Source organism: Anastrepha obliqua, chromosome 5 (genome assembly GCF_027943255.1).
Source record: "Anastrepha obliqua isolate idAnaObli1 chromosome 5, idAnaObli1_1.0, whole genome shotgun sequence".
Taxonomy (NCBI): domain Eukaryota; kingdom Metazoa; phylum Arthropoda; class Insecta; order Diptera; family Tephritidae; genus Anastrepha; species Anastrepha obliqua.
This window is the reverse complement of record NC_072896.1, coordinates 23,632,834-23,654,528: the sequence shown is the minus strand read 5'-3', so window position 1 is coordinate 23,654,528 and position 21,695 is coordinate 23,632,834. Positions and strand designations below refer to the sequence as shown.

The window sequence follows — 21,695 nt, the reverse complement described above, 5'->3', positions numbered from 1 at the left end:
TTGACCCTGGCTTATTCACATAGAGTTTAGGTTAGGTTAGGTTAGGCTGACCTGGGTGGCTGAAAGCCATCACATAGACCTGCTTGACCTTTCTTAGGAAGGAAAAGAGATTGGTGCGCATCTAGTGACAAACAACGAAGTTTAGTGAAATGACTATTTTAGAACCAGCTGAGTTCACTACAGGGTTAGTATCTACTACTACTCAGTTTACGACCGCCCGCTATTTGGTTGTAAATAATTTTCGCAATACAGCGTAGGCATACATACATACGCACACATAACGAAGGTATGAACTCATTCTACTCACCTGAAATAGTATTCCGACGAGCAGCATACCAATGAGCCGTGGCAATGTCGTCAATGATATTAGCCAACCGCCAAAGTTAGCCGCCACAGCAAGCACAACCAAATTGAAAAGCTGTCCACCAGGGGCAGCCGAATCGCCGATGATGACATATGCGGTAAACCAGATGAGCACCCCTATTTTAATTATTAATAAATTTATATTTGAATACAAGTAAAGTTAATAGTATTCGAATTCGGACTGCTTTACTCACCGATCAGTATGAGTACACAAAGCCGCGAGAATTGCCGAAATGACGGACATAGCGGATAGGGGAAAATTTTTTGCCAATAAGGTGGCTCCCAAGACGGTCGATTCTCTTCGCCACGACACTTTAGGCAAAATGTATAAATCCAGGATTCCTCCCACTTATTGTCCTGTGCATAGAGAGCATGCTCCTGTTCATGCTGATAGATTTTCGCGTTCAAGTTGTCGAGCGCAGACGATCTGTATGGCCGACTATTCTCGCCTGTAAGGAAAAGAAGAAGAAATTTCATTATATATCTGAGAAATGATATTTTTTAAGCGAGTTCTCTATTAGCTTCACACAGAGGCTATAATCTTTCATAAAGAAATGCCTCCGCATCATCTGTAGAATATTCTGTCCGAGCACCATCAGCAATGACGAGCTGTGGGTGTGGTCGGCCAAAAAATACATAGCAAGCAGAGAAGTGGTGAAACGAAGACGACTATTGCAAAATTTCATACCACAGTTTATCAATAGGTAGATTTTTGAAACTCGAATGTTTTTTATCACCAAACAAAACTGTTATGTTTTTATACTCAAAAGATTTTTTTTCAGCAGCAAAATTACTATTTTTTGCAATTAAAGGTATTTTAGTATTCGAGCTTCTTGGGACGTCAAATACCGTATTTGTGTTCATCTGAGCCATGAAAAAGTATCAATTTTCAAAATTTACACTTTTTGGTCTAAAAATAAATAAATATGTAAATATCAATTTTTCCCTTTAAGCAATTTCTTGTTAAAAATGACTCCAAATGGGAAAAATTCCCTCGTTTTGGCATCACTGCTTCGATCTACATAAATTTGACTAGCAGAGCAGCGCAGTAATTTCAAAAAATTCCATTTCAACGATTGAATATCATAAAAATTTATGAATTTTATCACGTTACAAAAATCACAGTAGAAACTGCGGGGTATAAATGATGTCTTTTTTAAAAGTGAATGGCAATTTGAAAATATTGCGATAAGAATTTCTGCATAGTCACCTCTGATATCAGCAATTAAGTATTTGATGGCTTATATTGAACCATGAGGAAAGATAATCGTAATGTAAAGATGTTGCATAAAACGATTGCAAGTAAAGAAATCTATGATTACATTTTATGGTTGGTTGGTTTCTAAAAGCGTAGGCTGAGAACCAGACGCAATTAACACCTGCGCCATTTTTACGCACTTTCCTCTATCTGCTGGTTTTAGTTATTGTTGTTGTTGCTGCAGTTCAACAAAACGTGCTGTTTCGACGGGTTGGGTCCAGACGGAGGGGTGGGCTAGTATCATGCGGGGAGTATTCAGTGCCGGACGTATATTGAATATGCCGGGGCCGATTCTGGATAAGTAGGAGTTAAGCTGTTACACAACCCAGAACGTAAGCAAGCCAAAGTTACGCGGGTCTCACGAGGCGACTGAAGCTTTTCATCTGCAAAGGCTGATGGATGAACTGCGATAACGGCATTCGGTGGTTGGGAGTTTAGGAAGGTGGTAAAAGACTCCGGATGAATGCCGCTTAAAGTTTGTCTATATGTAGGAATCGCGGTATTTTATTACGTACGTCTGGTCGACGTGACTACGAAAATCCAATTGATTCTATTACATAGCATTACATACATTATATATGATAGGTTTGAGAGATCGTCAGGATCTCGGCAATATGTAAAGTACATTGTTAAAATAGTAGGAGTAAGAGAGATAGCATAGTATAGCATAGTAATGTTAGAATAATAATGTAAAGTAGAATGAAGGATAACTTAACCCTTAGTTGAATACATACAAATGAACTTAATATTAACCTTTATGTGAACAGTTGGGTAAATAAAATTATTATATAAATTATTATTATTATTATTATTATTACTATTATTATTATATAGAACGATATATTTTATAAATTGTTTAATGTGGGAGCCGCCACATATCTCCCCTGCGGTGAAAAAAAATGTTTATGGAAATGAAAATTTTTTTATTTCGAAGGAATCTGGAAGCGTACTCTTTTTTGGCTTCTTTGTTTCATGGTAGGAAGATTAGCATTGGTATCGCTATAGTTTTTGGAACTTTGGCTGTTTCCTGGTAGATTGCTGTTCAGGTGTTCGCTTTCATCCGGACAAAGGAAAGCTGGTTTAAGCCGGTCAATCGATATTTGTGTTGGTTTTCCGTGAAAAAGCACTTTGTAGAATTTGTTATCACGCTTTACTACAGGAAATGGTCCATCATATGGCGATGAAAAAGATTGTCTAACTTTGTCGTTGCGGATGAAAACATGCGATGAGTTTTCGAGCTCTTTTGAAATAAATATTTTTTCTTTTCTATGTCGAGAAGCAGGTATAGGCGTTATGTTTTGAAATGCTTTCCTGAGCGTTTTAACTAGTTCAGGCGCTTCGATGTTTTGAGTTGATGGTGCTAAAAATTCACCTGGTAGTCGTATTGGCTCACCAAAAACCATTTCTGCTGGTGTTGCTTTGATGTCCTCCTTAAACGCAGCACGTAGTCCAAGGAGCACTGCAGGGAGCGCATCGTACCAACTCTCACCGTGGCAGAGAAGTGAAGATTTCAGTTGACGATGAAAACGTTCAACAAGTCCGTTAGATTGTGGGTGGTAACTTGTTGTTCTTTGATGTTTGAAGCCGAGGAGGTCAGCGAGTTTCTTGAAAAGATCTGACTCGAACTGTCCTCCAAGGTCGGTAGTTATCCGAAGAGGGACGCCAAAATAGGATACCCATGTTTGCATGAGCGCGTGTGCTACTCGATGTACTGAGCCATCAATGAGTGGTGCGGCAGCTGGATAGCGAGTGAAGCGGTCCATAATTGTGAGGCATTTGGTGTGTCCTTTTGACAACGGGAGTGTCACCAAGTCTATGTGGATGTGCTCGAATCGGCGTGACGGTGGTTGAAAAATAGCGATCGGTGAAACTGTGTGACGCGCAATTTTGTTGCGCTGACATTGAATGCAAGCTTTGGCCCAACTTATGCAATCCTTATTGACTGATGGCCAGACGAATCTACTTGTTATGAAGCGCCTGGAAGCTCGGCGACCTGGGTGTGAGACCGAGGGGAGGTCGTCGAAAATTTGTCGCCTCAGAGGTTGTGGGATGAAAGGTCGTGCTGTTCCTGTCGATATGTCGCAGTAGACAGCAACATCTTCGTTGTTACTTCTGATTTTGCGTAATTCTAGTGACGTGTTAGAGCTTCGTTGTTGTAGTAGTTGCTGAAGATCTGCATCATTGGTTTGAGCGCGTGCGATTTCTTCGGATGTGACTGCTACATGAATGGCATCGACTCTAGATAAAGCGTCAGCAACGATATTGTTCGAACCGGATATGTGCCGTATGTCGGTAGTGAATTGACTTATAAACTCGAGTCGTCGGAATTGCCATGGTGCTGCACGTTCGGGTTTCTGTTTGAATGCGTGCATTATTGGTTTGTGATCCGTGTAGATAACGATGTGTCGTCCTTCAAAAATGTGTCGGAAATATTGAACTGCTTCATAAATTGCGTTGAGTTCGCGATCGTAAGTAGAACGTTTTTTGTACAGATGGTACAAGTTTGCGGCTGAAAAAGGCGAGTGGTTGCCAATGATCACCACTGCGTTGTTGAAGAGCGGCACCTATTCCACACTCGGATGCGTCTGAGAATATAGCCCACTCTGCGTTGTGATCAGGATGTGCCAAAAGTGTTGCGTTAGCGAGAGCCTTCTTACATGCTGCAAACGAGTTTTCGAGCAATGTGGGCCAATTAATTGGAGTTTTTCTGCTGATATTTGGACCTTTGAGTAAATTATTAAGTGGAGCTAATAGGTCCGCAGCATGCTTAATAAATTTACGGTAGAAATTTATTGTTCCTATGAAGTTGCGTAGCTTAGTGATTGTTGAAGGGCGAGGATAGTCGACGATTGCTTTGACTCGATCTGCGAGTGGTTTTATACCGTGAGCGGAAATAGTATGTCCGAGGAATTCTACTTCTTTGAGACCTAAACGCGTTTTTGATGCATTGATGACTAGTCCATAACGTTGAAGACGCTGGAGTACGATTCGCAAGTGTTGCTTGTGCTGAGTTTCATTTGCTGATGCCACTAGTAGGGCATCGATGTATGCGAAAACGAACGGTAAGTCACGAGTTACCTCGTCTATGAAACGTTGCAAAGTTTGAGCAGCATTTCGAAGTCCGAATGTCATAAATGGAAACTCGAAAAGGCCAAACGGTGTGATGATAGCCGTTTTCTCTACGTCCTGTTCAGCTACGGGAATTTGGTTAAAAGCTCGGATTAGGTCGATGGTTGAGTAGCATGAGGTACCGTGTAAATTAGCGGTAAAATCCTCAAGACATCGTACTGGATACCGATCTGGTATAGTACGATCATTCAGACGACGATAATCGCCACTTCTTGGGTGCGAGATGTAGTGGAGATGCCCATGGGCTATCTGATGGTCTTGCAATGCCCAATTTGATCATTTTATCAAATTCAGCTCTAGCAATTTTGAGACGATCTGGAGCTAATCGACGAGCGCGGCTACTGACTGGAGGACCAGGAGTTGTTTTTATGTGATGTTGCGTTGTATGTGAAATATGAGTAGGTGCGCCGTCGGGGCGTGTAACTTTAGGAAATTCGGCAAGCACTTGCCAGAATTCTGATGATTTATTTGGCTGTTGAAGTTTAATTGACTGTACATCAACGCTCCTGGTTGTGCCTGTAGTGCGTAGCCAAGTGGTTTCGTCGATAAGTCGTTGGTTTTTGAGATCTACGAGAAGATCGTAATGTGTAAGTAAATCGGCGCCTATAATTGGACGCGAGACGTCTGCTACTATGAAGCGCCACGTTAGCGCTCTGCGAAGACCGGTGTTCAAATTAAGTGTTATAATACCGAATGTATTAATGGGCGTTCCATTGGCTGCTATGAGTTGATAACCGGTCGCCATCTTCGTAGTGGTGTTACCTCTGTGCGGGTAAACTGAGACTTCGGAGCCCGTGTCCACCAAAAACTGGGTGCACGAGGATCGGTCTTTAATGAAGAGGCTTTACGATGGTGGAAGAGAGGCGCTTTCCGCCGCTAACGTCTCTCTGGTTCGTTTCCCGCTAGTTTGCAATACGGTGCACATTTTTCAGCGAGGTTACCGAACTTCTTGTGGTACCAGCAAATGTTACCGGCTGCAATTGCCGGGGAAACTGATCTGCTCCTGTTCTTATGTGAAGGAAAGCGTCTTCGTCCGTTCACTTGTCGGCTGTCCAAGAGTTTCTGCAGGCATTTGGTGATGTGCGTCAGTTGTTGCTCTACGTCTGAAGACACGGCGCTTTGCGTATTTGGGAATGATGTTGCGGCTACGTGACTGGCAGGGGACGGTCTGAGTACGTCATGCAAGCGGTCAGCGGCTTCACCCAATTCTTGTAGGTCGGCTGACCGTTGTGCAACTAAGCATGCACGCATTTGGTCGGGCAGGTGTGAGAGCCACCTTGCTCTTAGCACTTCCTCATTAATGTCTGGGACTAGACTACGCAGGTGTCGAAGATGTTGAGAGGGTGTCTTATCACCGAGACACTCGCCGTCCAGCAGCTGAAGGAGTTTTACTTCTCTTGATTTGGAATAACAACCAACCAACGCTGTCTTTAATTTTTGGTAGGGGTTGTGAGCAGGTGGGTTTAAAATAATATCCTCTGCATCAGCAGCTATGCGCGTGTCAATTAGCGGAATCGTGTGGTGGAATTTGTCGACCTCATTTTTGATATTATGGTTCCGGAACTGGGATTCTAATTGCGCGAACCAGAGTCCCGGCTTGTCTTGATTGAAGCTAGGAACGCGAATTGTCGCAGAGACAACGTTATCGTCCAAAAATATCGATGGTTTGGGCAGGAGTGGTGTTACGTCGCCAGCTGGCATTTCGATGGAAAAAAAGTTAAAATAATAATAAAATTTTTAATTATATTTGCAAATGGCTTGCTGTGCGAAATGGCAATCCGAAATTTCTTCGCCACCGTGTTGTCGTAGCGCCTTGCAGGTTATGTGGCGTGACTTGTAGAACGGTTCCAGTTAGCGGTACGGCCTGTGATTGGTAACGGGATGATTTAGTTTCCGTTGGTTGCACCAAGGTAACTGCTAAATTTCTTGCGGTTTTTTTATGTCGGGGTCACCAATTGTAGGAATCGCGGTATTTTATTACGTACGTCTGGTCGACGTGACTACGAAAATCCAATTGATTCTATTACATAGCATTACATACATTATATATGATAGGTTTGAGAGATCGTCAGGATCTCGGCAATATGTAAAGTACATTGTTAAAATAGTAGGAGTAAGAGAGATAGCATAGTATAGCATAGTAATGTTAGAATAATAATGTAAAGTAGAATGAAGGATAACTTAACCCTTAGTTGAATACATACAAATGAACTTAATATTAACCTTTATGTGAACAGTTGGGTAAATAAAATTATTATATAAATTATTATTATTATTATTATTATTATTACTATTATTATTATATAGAACGATATATTTTATAAATTGTTTAATGTGGGAGCCGCCACATATATACTGTCGGATCCAGTACTTGCAGCCGTGTTTGGTTCTGGATATCGTCGGTGTAGTCGAATAGATGCCTCCTGACTCACCTTTCAGGTGGCTCAGGCTCTAGCAAGTGTCTACAAGAACTGCTGGCTGAGCATTTTACTGATGTCCTTAACCAGCAGCATGGAAATGGAATCAGAAGGCATCCCATGGCTGTCTTGATAGCAGTATTTTGACAGGTCTGAAGCTTTGTCTACTGCGAAACAGCAGTAACAGGCGACCAGACGGGCGCAGCGAAATTTAGAACCAACTGCCATAACTGTCACCAGAAACATTTCTTTCTCTTTGCTCCAAGTACTGCTGGCTAGCGATTTGAAGACCTTGCTGCGGTTTTGAATCTTAGTGGCAATTACGGTTGTATGCGACGAGAAGGAGAGCAAACTATCGAAGGTGACACCCAGAATTTTGGGGTTGTTAACGGCCGTTATTGGCATGTCACCGACTTTCACCTTTAACTGCAGTTTTACCTCCTTCGTCCAAGTGGTGAAGAGGGTCGCTATAGATTTAGCGAGGGAAAGCTGGAGAGAAAAAACGAGAAATGCTGGCGAGATAAACGTTCACTTTGAAACGCAATCGTTATAAATGTCATTGCCGCACGCCATTATTGAACAAAAGCCGGCATAGGAGACCAGTGAATCCCCTTCTGGTGGTTGGGAGAGCTTCGAAATATATAAGTAAAAGTTGAAAAGCCAGGGTAAAAGCACTCCTTGCTTCATCCTCCTCTGTTTTGAACTGCGGTATCGAAAGATGACAGACTATTACCAACTACACAGATAATTCGCGGAGCACCTCTTCAGTCCCGTCGGGAGGATCGACTGTTGGATATCTACCTGCTGATTGTTGTTGTTGATGTAGCAGTATACTTAACGCGCTCAGTGTAGTGTAGATAACCGATCGTCTTCATCTGGCTCATCTAACGGTACGCCCAGGAAGCTTGCTATATAGCGACAGGTTGGGTCCAGAGGGAGAGGGGTTTTAGATTTGTGTGGGGCATGTGAAAATGTGGATAGTGTCATGCGGGGTGCCTTCACATGCTGATCTATCTGCTGGTATTACTACGATATGCTGTTATCTTTAAAACCACTTAAATATGTCGATGATAATGAGGAGCTCTTTGATATGTCGATTTGATTTCGGATTCAGAAACAGTTGAGTGCGCCAGAGCGGGTTATTGACTAAGATACTATTTTTGAGCTTACAGTTGCGGTAGCCGTGTCTGCATAGGAGAGAAAGAAGTGAAAGAACCAATTTTCCGTCATCATGGCTGTTAGCCCAAATACCTACAAATATTATTTTTTGATAATCCGAGTACTGCAAAGTTTTCTGCTTTTAATTTGTAGTAGTTGGTCTAAATATGCTTTGTGATAATAGGACTATAAATAAGTTCGTGCGGTTTTACAACAGATGGCGTAACTTGATTATTATTCCATCGATCCACATTTCCAAACATTCATTGGAGAGCTACTGTCGTAAGGCACAAACGTCAGTATAAGTTTTTTATTTGAAGCGTAAACAACAATATTTTTACCACACTTGAAAATGTCGAATTTCGTGCCAAATAATGTGTTTTTGCGGGGAATTTTTTAATATGAAGAAAAAAGCAGCCGAAAGTCATCGTATCTTGGTGGAAGTTTATGGTGAGCATGCTCTAGCTGAGCGAACGTGCCAGAAGTGGTTTGCACGCTTTAAAAGTGGTGATTTTGGCTTGGAAGACGAAGAACGCGAGGGTGGGCCGCCAAAGTTCATGGATACCGAATTGGAGGAATTGCTCGATCAAGATCCGGCTCAAACGCAAGAAGAGGTTGCAAAAACTTTGGGAGTTGATCAATCAACCATTTCCAAACGTTTAAAAGCCATGGGAATGATCCGAAAGGTAGGCCATTGGGTGCCGTATGAATTGAAGCCAAGAGACGTTGAACGCCGTTTTATGGCATGCGAACAACTGCTTCAACGGCACAAAAGAAAGGGTTTTTTGCATCGAATTGTGACTGGCGATGAAAAGTGGGTCCATTACGACAATCCAAAACGTCGGGCAACGTATGGATACCCTGGCCATGCTTCAACATCGACGTCGGCGCAGAATATTCATGGCCTGAAGGTTATGCTGTGTATCTGGTGGGACCAGCTGGGTGTTGTGTATTATGAGCTACTGAAACCGAATGAAACGATTACGGGGGATGTCTACCGACGACAATTGATGCGTTTGAGCCGAGCACTGCGAGAAAAACGGCCGCAATACCCCGATAGACACGACAAAGTTATTTTGCAACATGACAATGCTCGGCCACATGTTGCACAAGTGGTCAAAACATACTTAGAAACGCTCAAATGGGATGTCCTACCCCACCCGCCGTATAGTCCAGACCTTGCGCCATCCGATTACTATCTCTTCCGATCGATGCAACATGGCCTGGCTGACCAGCACTTCCGTAATTACGATGAAGTCAAAAAATGGATCGATTCGTGGATTGCGGCAAAACCGACCGAATTTTTCACAAAGGGAATCCGTAAATTGCCAGAAAGATGGGAAAAAGTAGTAGTAAGCGATGGACAATACTTTGAATATTAAATTTGTAACCATTTTACGTCAATAAAGTTTCAAATTTCGAAAAAAACCGCACGAACTTATTCCTATCCCAATCATTAATTTGAGTTGCAAGTGTAGTTCTCTCCTAAAAATATTTCCACCAAAGCGAAACGTTGGGTTTGCAGGTTTTGTGTTTGAGAGAATTGGCAATTGTTTTCCCTGCTTATTTGAGTGAAATTAAGTTTAAAATGTAACTCGTATGTTTACAATCGACAGCGAAAGTGTACGTGCCCTCAAAATGATGACGTATTACGGCTTGTCTAAAAACATTATTCATCGTTGATCATTCTAGGGCTCAAAATAAAGTAGCCAAAGTAGCTGCCTCAACCACCTCCAATCCGCCCGTAACCAGAAGAGTCTTGCTGATCAGCGATCGGTTATTGTACGGAGCGCGCACTGTAGTTCACTGAATGGAAAATATGTATGTTTGCAAATTTATATTTATTTACATATATAAACATACAAATATGTATCATACATTACACGCCTTAATTGTTGGCGCTGGCCGCACGCACTCATCGGGCATGAGCAATTAACCGTAGCGTGGATAATAGCGCTGGGTAGTGAGTGAATGACCGACTTCTTATTTATATTAGTACTAAGAGGCTCTACAAAAAAAAACACAAATGATTTGCATATTTGTGGGAATGCATAAGTGGGCGAGTATGTCAATTCTGAAATTTCGGAGTATACTTGTATAAGTACGTGGGTTCGTAAACCATTCGTTAATGCTGATTTTGGTGATAGAGACAGTTAGCCCACTTTGAACGTCTTTAACTCTGAAAACACCTCACCAAGTCTAAGGTAGGTTTCGAATGCATTGAATGGTGACGAAGAAGTTAGTTATCCATCTACCCAACTATTTTGGCCAAATAATAATTCCCCCGAAGTATATTGTGGGAGGCAATTCATCCTATATTTATGTAGAAGTTCTATGTAAATTTCTCGAATTTTTTTCTGCCATATTTTGGCTGAAGTCCAGAATATTCGTTAAACTAGAGTAACTTATGAAGTTAGATGCATTTCGTCGTTTTATTTCGAGCAGCTCGAAAAAGCGATATGAATACGAGTATAAAACGATTCACTGTTGTGATAGCCCAGTTACCATTGTTCGTAGATTATTTTTCTTACTATTTCTACAGTATTGGAAAAGAGCACAAATAACTCCAATACTTAAAAATGAGAATAGGAAGGACGTCACGAACTACGGACCTACTACGAAAATGAAAAGGATTACAAAATAATTCGAAACTGTCGTTGGGACAAACCTGATTTTTTTCTGTGTCTAGCCTCATAAGCCCGAATTAACATGGATTTATGAGTTAAAGGTCGACGGTGTCTAGCCTTGGAATTTTATTTTTTTTTTTGAGGACCGCCTCGATAGCTTTAAGGCCGGCTATCAAGTAGAAGCTGTCTACACTGACTTTTCGAAGACTTTTGATAGTAGCTCTCATAAAATATTACTAAGCAAACTAGCTTTTTGTGGCTCCATTCCACCTTCCTATATTATCATATTTATCGGGTAGGGCCTCCACAGTTGCACTGGAAAACACAACTTCCCTTCTTCGTCCCAGGTATCATCCGGTGCTACTCAAGATAGCATTGTCGGCCCACTTCTCTGCCCACAGCCCACGAATTTCCATTTCCTCTGTGAATGCCTTGCTCTATGGAAGGAGGAAATATCAACACTGGGCACACCACAGTTTGAGAGTCTCGAACAACTGTCTGGCCTAGACGTCAAAAACCTCATAAAGTTCCTAAACCGGACAGACTGGATATAGGCATGCCGTAAATAACCGCTAAACAAGTTGGTAGCGAGGATGTGGCAAACAAATTATGCGGAAGCACAAGTTGGATTCTGGATGAATGGCCGATTCAGGTAACCAATCAACTTCTCTTTATAATTTCTTCATAATTTGTATTAATGATATAAGTTGAAGTTTTCACTTTTCGAAATTTCTCTTTTACGCTGCTGATCTTAAAATTTACTCCACCAAATCAAATGTTGAATATTTAGTTTTACTGCAATCTAACTTAGACTTAGTTTATTATTGGTATCAGAAAAATCGTTTATATTTGAATACTGGCCAAGTATTTTTTTTTTTTTTTTTTTTTTTTTTGAGATTCCATCCTATCCTATTTCGGGGTCTGAACTGAAAACTGTAGAGCAAATTAAAGATCTAGAGATATTTTTTGACTCTAAACACATCATCAGTGGTTGTTGAAGACTACTTAATTCCGAATGCATACGCTTTGTTAGCCTCTCAAAAATTATATATATGTAGCATTTCATTAACGCTTTTGCATCATTCGACGGAATAATCCGCGAACAAAAAATCTCTCTTATCCCCAATAACGGAGTAATCCGCAATAAATTTTTTTTTTTTTTGTTAAAGTTTGAGGAAAATAAATGACTTTGGTAATCCTGTAGCATTCTTTTTCATTAGAAAAAACAGCTAAAGTTTTACCGACGCAAGGTATTTTGAGCACATCGCGCATTTCGAGCGCTGATGTAAAAGGGTTAAGGCCCGTTTAGAATATGCCACTTTTACCTGGCGGCCCTTTCAAATCAGAATTGATTATTTATAAAATTTGCTTCACAGCTTCTAAGCTTTTCAGAGCCATTGTCTTCATATGATTCTCGATAACACCACTGCACAGTAGAAGAACACCTTTGGCGTGTTTCTTGGTACTAAATGTTGAAAAATTGATGGTACGAATATCTTGAGAAGATTACCGCTCAATATACGTGTTAGAAACTTGCGCCATTCAAATTCAATAATGTTAACAGTTTTATGCTTTCGAAAGTCAGATAAGTTTGTTTTGTTTTGAGGAGCTCATCCATGGCAGAAATACACTCGAAGGTTCATCATTTCTTGCCGATAAGCCACCGCTGTTAGAAAATATTCCATTTTTTGGTGTTTCATACTCGGAGTTTCGAGCCCGAGCACGACCGAATGGCAGTCACGATACCAATCCATTGGGCTACGGCGGCCGAAATAAATTTCTACTATAGATTTATAGTTCGTAGATTTACTCTTGAAATATGGTTGAATACTTCCACGCGGCATTAATATCTTTAAATTAAACTCAAGTGCACAAACATCAGTTTTCACTCGCTCTGGCTTTGATCGGTTAATATTAGTACAATATGGGAACTCCCTGTTTTCCAGTGAGTTCTACATTCACTTAATTAAATGCGCTACATCAACTAATAGTAATAATAATAAATTTTAACGTGAGTTAGTGTTTATGGAAAAAATTTAAACACCGCCCAAGATTTACGTAGCTGCGCTCATGTTGACACAATTCAGATAATGAATAAATATTTAACTAAATTAAAACATTAAATTAGTCATATGCTTGTCATGTGAATTTCTAGGCAAATACACGCGCCGATCTTAATCGACAGAGAATAATTAGCAAAAAAACAAACAAAAACAAGGCGAGCAAACAAAAACACACACAAATTGTGTGCAATGTTTATTCAAATTTTCACCCAAAGCCAATAACCGAGAAAATACCACTTGCCTACATTTCCGGCGGATGGCGCAGACAGGTTGGCAGCGCAAGATGTTGAAGTGCGCAAGAAGTAAACACGACACACCAGCATATAAAGCATCACATCGAACTATCAGTAGCCTTGTCGACAACCTTTGCTATCGATGTGCTGAAACATCAATAAATAAATAGCCGTACCGAGCGCTAGGTTGCATCCCTGTAGGAAAATTGGCGCCCGTCTTGATATGATAACAAACTAATCTAACTAAAAAACTAAAAGTCACCCAATTTTGTTTTTGAATAGCTTTTTTACTTAAAAATGTTTTATAATCACTTAAACAAATGATTTTGAATATTTTTATAAAAAATAAATTAATAATTGGGTGTTTGGCCGGGCTCCTTCTCTTATTTGTGGGGTGCGTCGTGTAGCTATTTAGTTCACAAGTGTCAAATATGATTGACATACGACGACATTTGCAAAAAATATAAGTCTTCCGATAGGGTCATTAATTTTGTGCCACCTAGTACCTCCTCTTTTTATGCAAGTTTACGTAAGAAACTGAGAATTTTTACAAGGTGATGTTTTAGATACCGTAAATTATCTTCCGCTCATCATTATTTGAATGCAGTAATAATTTCGTTAATAATGTAGTTTTAAGGAAAGCAGAGAAATTAATACTATAGATGGCTCTGATGCCGATGTCCCCATATTTTTTTTTTTGTGGTGGATGAGGTAGGGTTCAAAATATCTTTGAATTTACAGTGTCCGTCGTCTACTGCGTTGAGTCGTGTGGCCACTAAATAAATTCCTCCTCCTCTTCTGAGGAGACTCCCTTCCCGGAACTAAAGGGTTAACTAATAAGAGGTGTTATTTTGATATTCAAAGAAAAATGTTATTTTTTTAATACAAATGATCGAATGTTTATTTCATTATAAAGAGGAAGGTATGCCGTTAATAGTGGAAAATAACATCAGGCAAATGACCACCACGACCACGCTTACAAGTCAATATCCTTTTCATGAAATTTCCCATAGCCTACTGCAAAGTGGCTGCCCTATGTCCTCGATAGCCTCACGAATTCCATCTTTGAGGTCTTGAATCGACCCTGGGCTGTTGGCGTAGACTTCGCGTGGCTCCAAGGAAAAAAGTCACAAGGTGTTAAATCACAAGATTTCGTTGGCCAATTGTGATCATCTCTTCGAGAGATAACACGATCCGGAAACTTTTCCCGTTGAAGATCAATGGTTTCGTTGCTTGTGTAGCACGTAGCGCCGTCTTGTTGAAAATAACGTTGTCCAGATCAATACCATCGACCGTAAAAAATCGTGAATCATCTCTCGATAGCCTTTTATATATTTAAATAGCACCTGTTATTGGAAAACCCTTGACTTTCTGCATCACTTCGGGAGAGCACAGGACGGGAGCTCCATGAAGGGGGCAGTTCTATTCACCCACGTCTGGATCCACCGTTTTTGGAGCTAGCTTCATGCTATAGCCCGGTTCTATTTGTGCCGCGTTTGTATCTTTTGACCACAATTGGTTCCTGCGTCCAAAATCCTCTACTTTTGACTTATGGAGATTTTATGTTATCGATGGAGACTCCATTGATCCACTTTTTGGAGCAATATCAAATTTGTTAGTATCGACTTGTTCCCGCCTGATATCGTCGTGAGCGTCATATCAGGCGTCGTGAGTGTCGCTGTAGTGGCGTAGTCTTGTTTTTGACTACACAATAGTTGTTATTTATTGGGAGCTGAGTATTCAATATCTTTTTATCTGGTTTCGATAGCTCAAGTAAGCTCTTGCTGACTTATCTGGGAACCAGTGATAATCAAGCAGATTATCCGCTCCGTATGATTGCAAGCCACTCATTTCCACTGGGTAGCAATGAAGTGGCCCGTAATTGGTGAAATAGTGCCTATTAGTGGTGAATCAGAACTTTTTTTTTATAGTTTAAGTTTTCCCTGCAGGGTTATTTGCAAAAAATTGCAAAGAAATTGTATGTATACATATAAACATATATATGTTTGTATAATTGATAATCTTGCTTGATTATTTGCAATGAAATATATCAAAAAATATAGATAGCGTAAATCACGTGCTTATCGCTGTAGCCGTAATAATATCACGAACTGTGTTAAGGCTGCTCCCATGCGTCGGGTATAGTTATGGATTTTACAAGCAATCATTAATTATTTAAATACTAACAATAACAACACAGAGAAAAATAAAAACAAAGAAGATATGCACATAAGAAATGAATAATCGCCGGCACTATTTAGTGGATAAAATTGGAAAAAATTATACATTTAAGTGAAAATGTTTACACACAACCGGGGGGGGTAAGCTGAGAGTTTGGCGCCTAAATCTCTCCTAAAATATTGAAAGAATTTATAAATAAGCAATAAAGTATAGCAAAGCTGTGTGATCTGCGCACTGGTGGATCAGTTGAAGATTTATATCTGGTGATGCTTAAGGCGTCCCGGTGGTCTAGAGATGTAAAATTTAGAGTATTTTCCGGAATTTTTTTTACAATAAAAGAAATGAAAAACGATATTTAAAATTTTTAGGCATTTTATTTAACTTTTAAATGAAAACAAATTTTTTTTTAAATTACACCTTTTAGGCATTTTATTTAACTTTTAAATGAAAACAATATTTTTTTCTTAAATTGATTAATTTTAAAAACGTTTCGTTTCTTTCTCCTACTAATCGCCGCCAGTGGGGCACTATGGAAGCCAAGTCCTTCTTTACCTGGTTTTTTCAACGTAGAAGAGACTTTCCTCTTTCGCTGCAAACACCAGCTGGTACCGCATCAATGACTTTTAGCTAAACTACCAAAATTGGCTTGAGATTTTCTACCTATCAAGCACCAATGTGGAATATTTAAAACAAATAATTAACAGAAGCAGTTTTATAGTGTTTTTTACGGAAAATTTAATTATGACAATAAATCTTTACTTAATCATTATCATCATCAAGTAGCGATTACAGCTCAGTGAGAGCATTAGCTTCCACAATCCTCTTCCAACCAGCATGGTTCATAGCAATATACTTCCAGCTCCTAACTCGTAGCTTTTTCTGGTCGGCTATGGCTTGATCAAGCCAGGTTAACCTTGGACGTTCTTGGACCCGGTTCGTTAGAGAGTTTGTTATTAAAAAGAATTTTTGAGGGCGGCTGTCCTCCATACGCACAGTGTGCACTAACCATCGAATTCTTTGGGATTTAATGTGTTTAACGACATTCTCTCCTCGGTATAAGTTCAGCAACTCGTCGTTGCACCTTATGGGGCAAACCCCCTTTGGAGCACTTTTCGCTCGAACACTCTTAAGCTCTTTACTTGATACATAACTATGTATCTCCTTGAAAGTGACTCTGTCCAGGGTGTACACCTACGTAAGTAATTTTTTTTAATGCTCCACAATACACCTACATACGTTAGCCTCGATGAGTAAATAAACTTATATGAGGTTCAGTGTCAACTTACTCCTAAAATCTAGGTGAGGTTTCATCATTTTTGCTTCTTTACTGATGGTTGTAAGATTGAATCTGGAGCCTAAGTCGACAGAAAATGGCTTGGCCTGTACATATTTTCTCTTTAGGTTGACGCAATCCTTAATGCCATGAATTGCTTTTTGGAGTGCATTAAGAAGGCAGACATTCACTTGACTGTAGTGAGCGGCACAAAGCTGCAACTTTTGGCCAACCCTCGAACTATTTACTTATCTCATACTTAGATCAGCAATGTAAGACATAGTTTGCCTGTTTTGATAGAGAACCCCAACACGATCTACTCAGATATGGCGCGCAATATGGGAGAAGGTGCTTGAAATGTTGGCTGTGGTTTAACCACTCATTCTTCGATCTGTAACTTCTTATAACACTTGCACTTTTGCCCTAGAAGAGACACCACGAGTAAAATTTAATTGCAGCAGCAGGTCAAGCTGACCTCATGGCGTTCTCAATTTCATAAGGTCACGTCATTTTTCGGGCTTCACAGATGTCTGATGTGCGTCTTTCCATAAATTACCATTGCCCGGTACCCGGACGCACACATTGAGTTAAAACCATTCTCTGAAGGGTCATTGTATAGGGTCCGCCATATAACTTTACGGAAATGCTATAAAAAAGAAACTACTCAATATTTTTCCAAACTGTTTTTTTTATTTTGAAGTACAATCCTTCCGGTTATTGGTGGAACACAACTTCATTCATATGGCTGCCTCGGCTAGCCATGCACCATCCCATACGATCGGTCCAATTTTTCAACACATTTTCGATTGTATGCGGCTGTATGGCAGCTATGACATGTCTAATTGTTGAGAACGGCGGTGAACTACGGTGAACTGATGTTCCTGGTGATTCACGAACACTCTCGGCCACAGCAGCAAAATTTTCGGGTGTACGCACGGTTTTTGGTCGGTCACGCGTTGGTGTGTCAATAAGCAACCCAGTTTCTCTTACTTTTTTCGCAAAGTAACGCACATACGCTTCATTCGGTGCTTTTCTTCTTCCCATTGCCGTACGTAATTTTCGTACATATTCTGCAACATTACCATGATTTTCAAAGTAATGTCGCAATATTTCCCAGCGTTCTTTGAGCGTATACACAACCATTTTCGTTAAGCGGAAGAATAAAACTAATTTTCTGTCAAATCAGATGCCAGCTAAGTGTTACCATTCTTCAAATAATACCTAGTTCAAATCCGTAACGACAGATGGCGGGCCCTGTATATGTGTCTAATCTCATGTGCCTAGAAGTACTGAGTGGTAACTTTTTCATGAAAAAAAAAACTGAATTTGATAATGAAAGTAGTCTCAGACGCTTAGGCTTTAAGTCAAGCTTCAGAATCTATAGTCATTCCAGTTTTTCAACATCGACTTTTCACAAGTCCAGCATTCTGTGCTGCGGAAACGCACAGGATATGCCGGTCTTCTATAATACTTTTTCAATCAAACATAATTTCACAGATACCTACACTCTGCAATTACTCTATGCATCTTTTTTTCGCCCAAAGTTGGAATATGCTGTATTCATCTGGAGACCTCATCATAAATTTGCTATTGATAGAATTGATCGTATTCAAAAGATTTTCCTTAAATATGCACTTTCTTCACTAAATTTCTTGACTCCCATACCTCCGTACAAATTTTGCCCCCCTCGAACTCTAAAGCAGACATTGCCTGTTTTGGATAGCTTCTGCAAGTTTTAGTGGACCCTTAAATCAAAATTAGGTGGCCGCCGTAGCCGAATGGGTTGGTGCGTGATTACCATTCGGAATTCACAGAGAGGTCGTTGGTTCGAATCTCGGTGAAAGCAAAATTAATAAAAACATTTTTCTAATAGCGGTCGCCCCTCGGCAGGCAATGGCAAACCTCCGAGTGTATTTCTGCCATGAAAAAGCTCCTCATAAAAATATCTGCCGTTCGGAGTCGGCTTGAAACTGTAGGTCCCTCCATTTGTGGAACAACATCAAGACGCACACCACAAATAGGAGGAGGAGCTCGGCCAAACACCTAACAGAAGTGTACGCGCCAATTATTTATTTTTTTTTTAAATCAAAATTACAATTCACCTGAGGTGGTTGCTGACAATTTCACAGGCTCACGCGTGGTTTTTGCTATCACAGGTAGACTTAGCGAGGGAAGCTTGTGTACTCTTGTGAAAAAAAAAACATAAGATCCGTTTCACTATGACTAACTCCCGATTTTTTGCCATTGATACTCCATTCGATCGCTCTCCATACCGCGTAGTTTCTTTTCTTCGTGGAAAGTTTTCTTTAATAATCAATAAATATTCTTTAATAATATCATCCTCATAGGGATAACAACGTCTCTCCTCCACGCTCTTCAGCATTGTAATTACTATCGGTCGGAGTGATCGTAGTAAGGCTTAATTACTGCAAAAGATATATATTTGCCTTGAGGGTTGCCTTTATTGTTTTTCTAATTATTCTCCTTGGAATTCAATATACTTCTGCGATCACTTGAATCAGTTTTCACATCACTTTTGTCACTCTGAAGTGGATACCTCCATAACGAGCTGTTTAAAAGCGCAAACAGCTTCTTCAGACGTTGAAAAACGTTGACCTCGCATTTTATTTGTGATGTTCGGGTATCAAAAATAAATCATTAGGTGCCAAATCAAGGCTGTAAGGCAGATTACCCAATAACCCATTGCCCATTACGCTTGTATGAGCCGAGAGAGTGAGAGTTCGCGTTGGCTTGGTGAAGAATGATTCGTTTTCGGCGATTGGTTTTCCTTAAGTCTTCGAAAACCTTTGGCAAGCAAATGATTGTGTGCCACACGGAATTACAGTAGTACCACTGTAACTGCATATCCAGAATAATTTCGATGCTTTTTGCAAAAATGTAAAAAAAAAATTAAGATATGCTGAGATGCAATACAACTTTTGCACCTTTTACACCTTACAAAAACTTTTCGCACCTCTTCACCTCATACAAAAAATAAAACCCATGCAAAGGTTCAGCAAAAAGCATTTCATAAAAATATTTTTTACTTAAAATCAATCATTTTATTTGATTATCAAAACTCATGATTTAAGTCCTTAATACAAGTACGACAAAATAATTCATTATCATAATAATGATTGATGTAGTCCCCTTTATGCAAAATATCACTGTTGGCATCCGTGCACACCGCAAAATAACAAAAACCAAAAAATAAATTATAAATTATTCGCAACTTCACTCCCGGCAACAAAAACAATGCACATGTGGCTTATTAAACAATTGAGTTCAGTAGACACTTTTTTTAAATTTTAATGATTCTGCGAGTATTTTTCGTGTAAGCTCGTAATTTGACAACTGTTAAAGCAGACGCGGCCCTCACTGACACCAACACATTAATAAATGAATTTACTGGAGTTCACCGATCACTGATCTCTACTGTGATAAGTGAGTTTTGCTGAATAATTTTTGCAAATGCTAATATTTTTAAGTGAAATTAAATCACGAGTAAAATGGGTTAAAAAAGGCGAATGATAATTTCGTATTTATGAGCCTAATTACATAAATTTAAAGGGGCAAATGCCTTATTGGGAAAACACAAATATTTTAGTGCAAAAAATTTGAAATCATTCTAAGCGTAAACATACCATAACTATGTAAAGATCCCCGATCTGATTCATTGTCATGTCCAAGTGGAACAGGTAATGTTGTTGTATTGGCTGTTGAATTCACTAAAATACTCTTTCTTCGAGTAGGTCCAATTTCCGTATGTGAATGTGTAGATGTCTGAAATATTGGCAGCATATACAAATGAGACTTAATTGTGGTAAATATTGTAAGAAAAACTATTAAAACGATCTTGAAAAAATAATAAAAGTGGTCGCAATAAATGAGCAGATTTTTCTCACAGGCTTCTCGAGCATACATTGCTTTCTAAGGGCCGACAGCCCCAAAAAACACTCCAACGTTGACAAAAACTCATCGCAATAATATAAAAAATTTCACAAAACTCAGAAAATCTTAAAATTAATACCAAATCCCTACCCTATCCCTAGAAAAGGTCAGATACAAAATATCAGACAACGACTCGAACCAAGTAGACCTTACCGTAAATGACATTTATGTACATTAAAAATGATAGAAAGGGTAATAGACAATAACATCAAGAAAATGATCCCAGCTGTATTCATGTCAACATGCCTATAGGGCTGGTCGATCAACAGAGCCTATGTGCTTTGAGACAGTATAGAAAAGTTAAGGCAAATTGAATACTGAAGGCGCCGAACAAAACAAATAAATGGAGGAGAAATTCCAAGTTTGAGAAAATTCATTAAATGACTTGGTAATATTATGATTTGTGAGATTTAAACTAAACAAACTAATGAAAACGAAGTCCGTGTGTTAAATCGTGAAAACACAAATTAATATAAAGCCTCCAAATGAAATTTTTTTTGCGTTTTTATGCGGAAGACGCCGTTGAAAGAAAGTATGTATGTGTGTGTATAATTCCATGTGCTTGGTTGTTTATGTTGTTGTTATAGCAGCATATTCAACCATGTCAGTGCAATGTATATTACCGGTCGCCCTCGTCTAACTCATCTAACGGTAGTCCCAGAAAACGTGCTGTTTCGGCAGGTTGCGTCCAGAGGGAGAGGGATGTTAGGCGAGTAGGTTTGATGGGGCATATGAAAAGATCGTTAGTATCGCCCGGTGTGCCTTTACATGCTGAACATATGTTTAGTCAATTCTGGATAGGTAGGCATTTAACCTGCTACAATATCCAGAACGTAATTGCGCAAGCTTATGCGGGTCTCTCGGGGTAGCTGGAGCTTTTCATCTGCTGTGAGTGGTGGTTGGACCCTGATTAGGGCATTCGTGGGTCGGGAACTTAAGAAGGTGGTAAGTGTCTCTCGATGAATGTCGTTAATTGTCTGTCTAAATACTGTCCGGTCCAAACTTTTCAATTTGTTTGTCCTGGATTTCGTCGGAGTAGTTG

The 21,695-nt window shown here is 39.8% G+C and overlaps 1 protein-coding gene across 3 annotated transcripts in view; it reads right to left on the bottom strand.

The window, feature by feature from the left end:
• Window positions 1–21,695, bottom strand: part of LOC129249356 (sodium/hydrogen exchanger 9B1) — an 85,724-nt gene that overhangs the window by 7,344 nt on the left and 56,685 nt on the right. For all 3 annotated transcript variants that reach the window (XM_054889140.1, XM_054889141.1, XM_054889139.1), the window contains 3 exons: window positions 20,347–20,485; window positions 558–812; window positions 308–480 (listed from right to left, as the gene is read on the bottom strand). In XM_054889140.1, the coding sequence (XP_054745115.1) occupies window positions 308–480; window positions 558–812; window positions 20,347–20,485 (567 nt within the window). The remainder of the gene's footprint in view (window positions 1–307; window positions 481–557; window positions 813–20,346; window positions 20,486–21,695) is intronic.